General features: G+C 39.7%; 1 protein-coding gene and 1 long non-coding RNA gene across 2 annotated transcripts; one reads left to right on the forward strand and one right to left on the reverse strand.

Annotated features, from left to right (window-relative positions):
* Nucleotides 1–696: 696 nt before the first annotated feature.
* On the reverse strand, nt 697–2177 carry LOC132106811 (forkhead box protein Q1-like). The gene has a single exon (XM_059512830.1). The coding sequence runs from the start codon at nt 2028–2030 to the stop codon at nt 1131–1133; it is 900 nt and encodes a 299-aa protein (XP_059368813.1). The 5' UTR covers nt 2031–2177; the 3' UTR covers nt 697–1130.
* Nucleotides 2178–2880: 703 nt separating this feature from the next.
* Nucleotides 2881–3983, forward strand: LOC132107277 (uncharacterized). Its single transcript, XR_009424262.1, has 4 exons — nt 2881–3231; nt 3317–3372; nt 3661–3810; nt 3913–3983. It is a non-coding gene; the product is annotated as an uncharacterized LOC132107277 (long non-coding RNA).
* The last annotated feature ends 688 nt before the right edge of the window (nt 3984–4671 follow it).

Here is a 4671-nt window from a genome sequence, read left to right on the forward strand (position 1 = left end):
GTTGCTGCAGCTTCAGTGACTCGTACTTGAAGACATATGTTACATTTTAAGGAATAATATGAAGAGAAACTGTTTTGGAATCACGAGTTTCCTGAAACGTGGTCTATTGGTCAGTGATGTTACGTTATGAGGAAGGTTTGTAGGCTATACTTCAGTTTAAAGGACATTTTGGCAGTGTGCGAATTAACCAAGGAGTCAACTACTAATTTGTATAGGGCTTCTATCTCCAAGACTGGTTAAATTAACATTTTTGTGATTATGTGAATCAGTAAATAATTTCATAAAGTCATGTCTAATAATAATAATTAATTTCTATGTAAGTCATAAAGTGATGTCTAATAATAATTAATTTCTATGTATGTAAGTCATAAAGTGATGTCTAATTACAATAATTAGTCTATGTGTTGTTTAATAGGCTATTGGGCAGATGGTTGCCATGGTTACCATCTCAAGCGACCCTGATTTCTGTTCGCTGTTAGCCTATATTTTTCGTGATTATGTATTTCGTCACTATTTAATGCTTAGAAATTGTACATCCATCAAAATGTTCATTTTCAGTGTTTGCGTTGGTCGCACAGATTTCAGAAAGATTCAAAATTGCAAATGATTCATTTGTTAGTGATGAAAACAGGACCTCGTGGCCTAATAAGTGCCACTCAAAGTAAGAATAAGAATGAATAATGAATAAAAATGTGATTATCTGTCATATTTTCTTTTATTAACGAAAGTACAACTGCATATGTTGTCCAAATGAGCACAGCTCTAAATAAACCATCATATTTACACAGACATAAAACACCGTACAAGTGTAACCCAAAACAATCTTTCAAAGAAGTAGACTACATTTAAATACATATTTCTGTCCATAATTACTGGCACGGTTATGCCATCGTTTACAAGAAATGGAAATGGAATCAGTAAACACTGCACTGGCGCGACATTGATTCATCTAAGAAGACATCTGAACAACAGACATGCAGCACAGCAGTAATTTAAATCACGAAAACACACACAGTCCTAAAACACACCACCTAAAACAGAGGAAAGTGCAGATGACTGGTGTGTCAAACACCAAAGACATTGCGTTAAAGCGTGCGGATGTCTGCAGATTGGCTTGTTCACTTCTCATCTCATGACAGCAGAGACTCTATTCTGAATGGGTGATATCCAGTCTCTCGTACAGTAGTGTGGGAGTGTGCCAAACCCGGAAGGGAATTCGGTATGTCCGGCATTCGACTGATGTTAGTAATGTGTTCCGTGTTACACCTGTAGATCGGAAAGGCGCTCGACCCCTCAGAACTGACCTGGAATCCGGTCTGCGGCGGATAGCCCATGACGACTGGCAGAAAGTGCGGAGCCGCTGACAGCATAAGCCTGGTACCAAAACACGTGTCCTCTGTGTTCTGCTCCCTCCGCGTGAACGGTTTACTAAGGATGCTGTCTATGGCGAAGGAACTGGAGAACTTGGAGGTTTCGTCGCGCACTGGGAGCCGGTTGTCATCGCGCTCTTGAGATTCCGAAGTGTTCAGGGTCTTCTTACTGATGCGCTTCCTCCTGCGGCGGAAAACCCCGTCTGCGAAAGTGTATTCACTGTGTGGGTTCAACATCCAGTAGTTGTCTTTTCCCCACGGACGCGAGGGGTCTCGCAGCACTTTTAAAAAGCAGTCGTTTAATGACAAGTTATGCCGCACGGAGTTGCGCCACCCCGTGTAGCTGCCCCGAAAGAACGGGAATTTTTTCATTAAGTACTCGTTTATTTCAGCAAGTGTGAGGCGGCCGGTGTTGGAATCGCGTATGGCCATTGCAATGAGCGCGATGTAGGAGTATGGGGGTTTGGGTCTACGCGTATATGGTTTCGCCTTCCCGTCCGAAACGGGGGCACTTGGTCCTGGGCTGTTGGCTGAACAGTCTCCATCCGAGCCCAATTCCTCCTCCGTGGACAGCGGTGAAGACACGTTCACATCCATGTCACTGCACAGGTCCAGCGGCTTGTCCACAAGACGACTCGCAGAGAAAACCTCCAGCTTCATTGCAAGGCGCCTCTGTCACTTTATTGAGTAGCTCAAAGAAGCTAGTGCTCAATCTTGGTCAATGTCAAAGTCTATTAAAGAAACAAGAGTTATCACTTCCTATCTGTTAAAAAGTCCTCATGGGAGAACAGACTGCACCGGCTGGCGTTAATATAATCGCTCGGCAGGGACGGCCCACGGGGGCGGAGCTTAGAGTCTAGACCTATCAATCACAAGCGCATTCACGCGAGTTAAAGGTTTAGAGATGCTCACCTGCCCCCGTAACTGTACGGAGTGTGTGTGTGAGGTTTGAAGTCTAAGTTCAAAATGAATTCTGTATATGTTTGAAGTGGTTCTAAGTATTTAAAATGCTATGTGGGTTCTTGTTCATTATAAGCCTGTAGATGAAAACTCATAAAAAACAGTGGCATGTATGAAATATACTCACAATTATAGTGAAACCATTGTGTGTGTATAGTTTGCCTTTATGACAAATTTTAAGAAACAAGTCATCAAAAAACGACAGGTGACAATATTTGAAGGTTCTCACAAATTCTCAATGTTTTATTTTTTATATTTGAATGTACTATTTAAATAACTCAACAATTATCAATGATAGAAAAACATAAAATTGCAAGAACCATTTATAATGTTGTTCAAAAAGATTTCTAATATAGTTTAGCAAATAGAAGATGTCCTCACCATGATCAAAAACTGAATGTGAATATACAAGTTTGGCTGTATTGTGAAAGCTTTTTTTGTTGTTGTTGACAACAACGTCTTGATTTATCATGAACTTTTATTCTATTATCAGGAAAAAAAAATTCTTTAATGGATATTTTAAGCAGTTATAGCTGGACTTGAACCAAAGGTGAGTTCCCCATTCTGCTTACTCATTGTTTACAGACATAAATACACTCCTAGACAAAGAGAATATACCTGATTATTCATCTGAACTGGGACACTGGTGAGGTGCCCTCGCCACGGTATGTGGAATGTCACACCTGATTCAGACGCACCCAATACCTGACATCAACCTGTCACTCACGATCACTCTTTGTAAACTGAGTTTACATGTTTAATGGAACAATTTGCTTGTGGCAGTTGCTGACTTTTGAAAGAATGGGGAAGTTTACAACATTTATGATGGGTTTGGATGAGGGCCACATATACCTAAAACAGTAAGAACAGGGATGAGAAGCGCCACAGAGATCACACACAGGTCATAGAGTATATATATATATATATAAAAGAAAACACCTGTCTAAAAAATCCAACTGAGCAAATCTCTTTAATTCTCTCAGCAGAGGTGAAGGCACAGTGAAAGGTCACAAAGTTCCATAAGTTCCTACCATGCCCTAAGGTGAGTGATAATCATTTAACTGTCTTTTGAACCACACCTACATAAAGCCTTTGGGATATTTTTTCTTCGAGTGAATCCAAAACATTCTCTTGTGCACTGATGGTGTGTGTAATTTTCTGGGTTCATGGGGCAGGCAAGCAAGCCTGTGCGACTTGTGGTGTGTGCCTATAAACACACGCACACAAATACACATACATACACAAATGGTTATATAGTCTTCCATGGAGACAGTCTCAGCATGTGTTACTGTGGGGTTCTCGGTAACCATAACTTAAATTTCCACAACAGATAAGATGTTTTGAAGAATATTGGAGTCCAAAACAACACTGGACCCAACTGACTTTCGGTGTACGGACAAAGAAATGCTGACACATCAGAATATCTTCTTTTGTGTTCCACAGAAGAAAGAAAGTCATACAGGTTTGGAAGAACATGACAGTGAGTAAATGATTTTAATTTCTGTGCAGAAAAAATACAATAGTTTTGTGTTTGAAATAATCAGTACCGATATTTAAAGATTTTTTTGTTTTTGTTTATCAGCACACAACATGTCCTCTTTTGTGCTCCGCAGAAGAAAGACAGTAAAACAGGTTTGGAATGACATGAAGGTGAGTCAATGACCGGATTTTAATTTTTGGGTGTGCAGGGTCACAGTTCATTTATTTTAACAGGGATATACTGTATGCACTATAAAATGTCAATACATTATAATGCTAAATTCATAAATTCATTAAAAAGCTTACAGACATCCATTGTCACAGGCCTAGAGTTGACATATGTAAACCATACTTTTGTAAAATCATTCATTTTAAAACTAAAAGGTCTTGGTAAATCCACTCACATAAACCACACACGAAACACAGATCTACTTCATATTTAAACAAAAGAACCTTTTTACTTTGATGAATTGTCTTGAAATAAATTATGTCCTGATGTATGATGCTGACCACATTTCTGTTAAGAGACCAAAACATCTTGGAATATCCCTGGATATATTCAAAAACCTTGACTGCGTCCACAGTCATAAACTCAAATAAATATGAATTTAGCAGTTTGGCGCTGTGTGCGGCTTCAAACCACTGCAGTCAGATAGAGTTTCGGCCCTGTGCTTACTCATTTCCCTACCATTCCAAGACGAAATGATTTCCAGCAGGCTGAACATATGAGCAGGCCTAAAACTGACATTTAAAGGGCATGTCAACCAAGCTTTCTCCTTTTTAGAAGTGTAATCGAACACTAATAGAAAGAGACCATATTAAACGGTTGGCAGTTTGATTCTGGGCCTGCAAAAGTCACCAC

This window comes from Carassius carassius, chromosome 27, assembly GCF_963082965.1.
Source record: "Carassius carassius chromosome 27, fCarCar2.1, whole genome shotgun sequence".
NCBI lineage: Eukaryota > Metazoa > Chordata > Actinopteri > Cypriniformes > Cyprinidae > Carassius > Carassius carassius.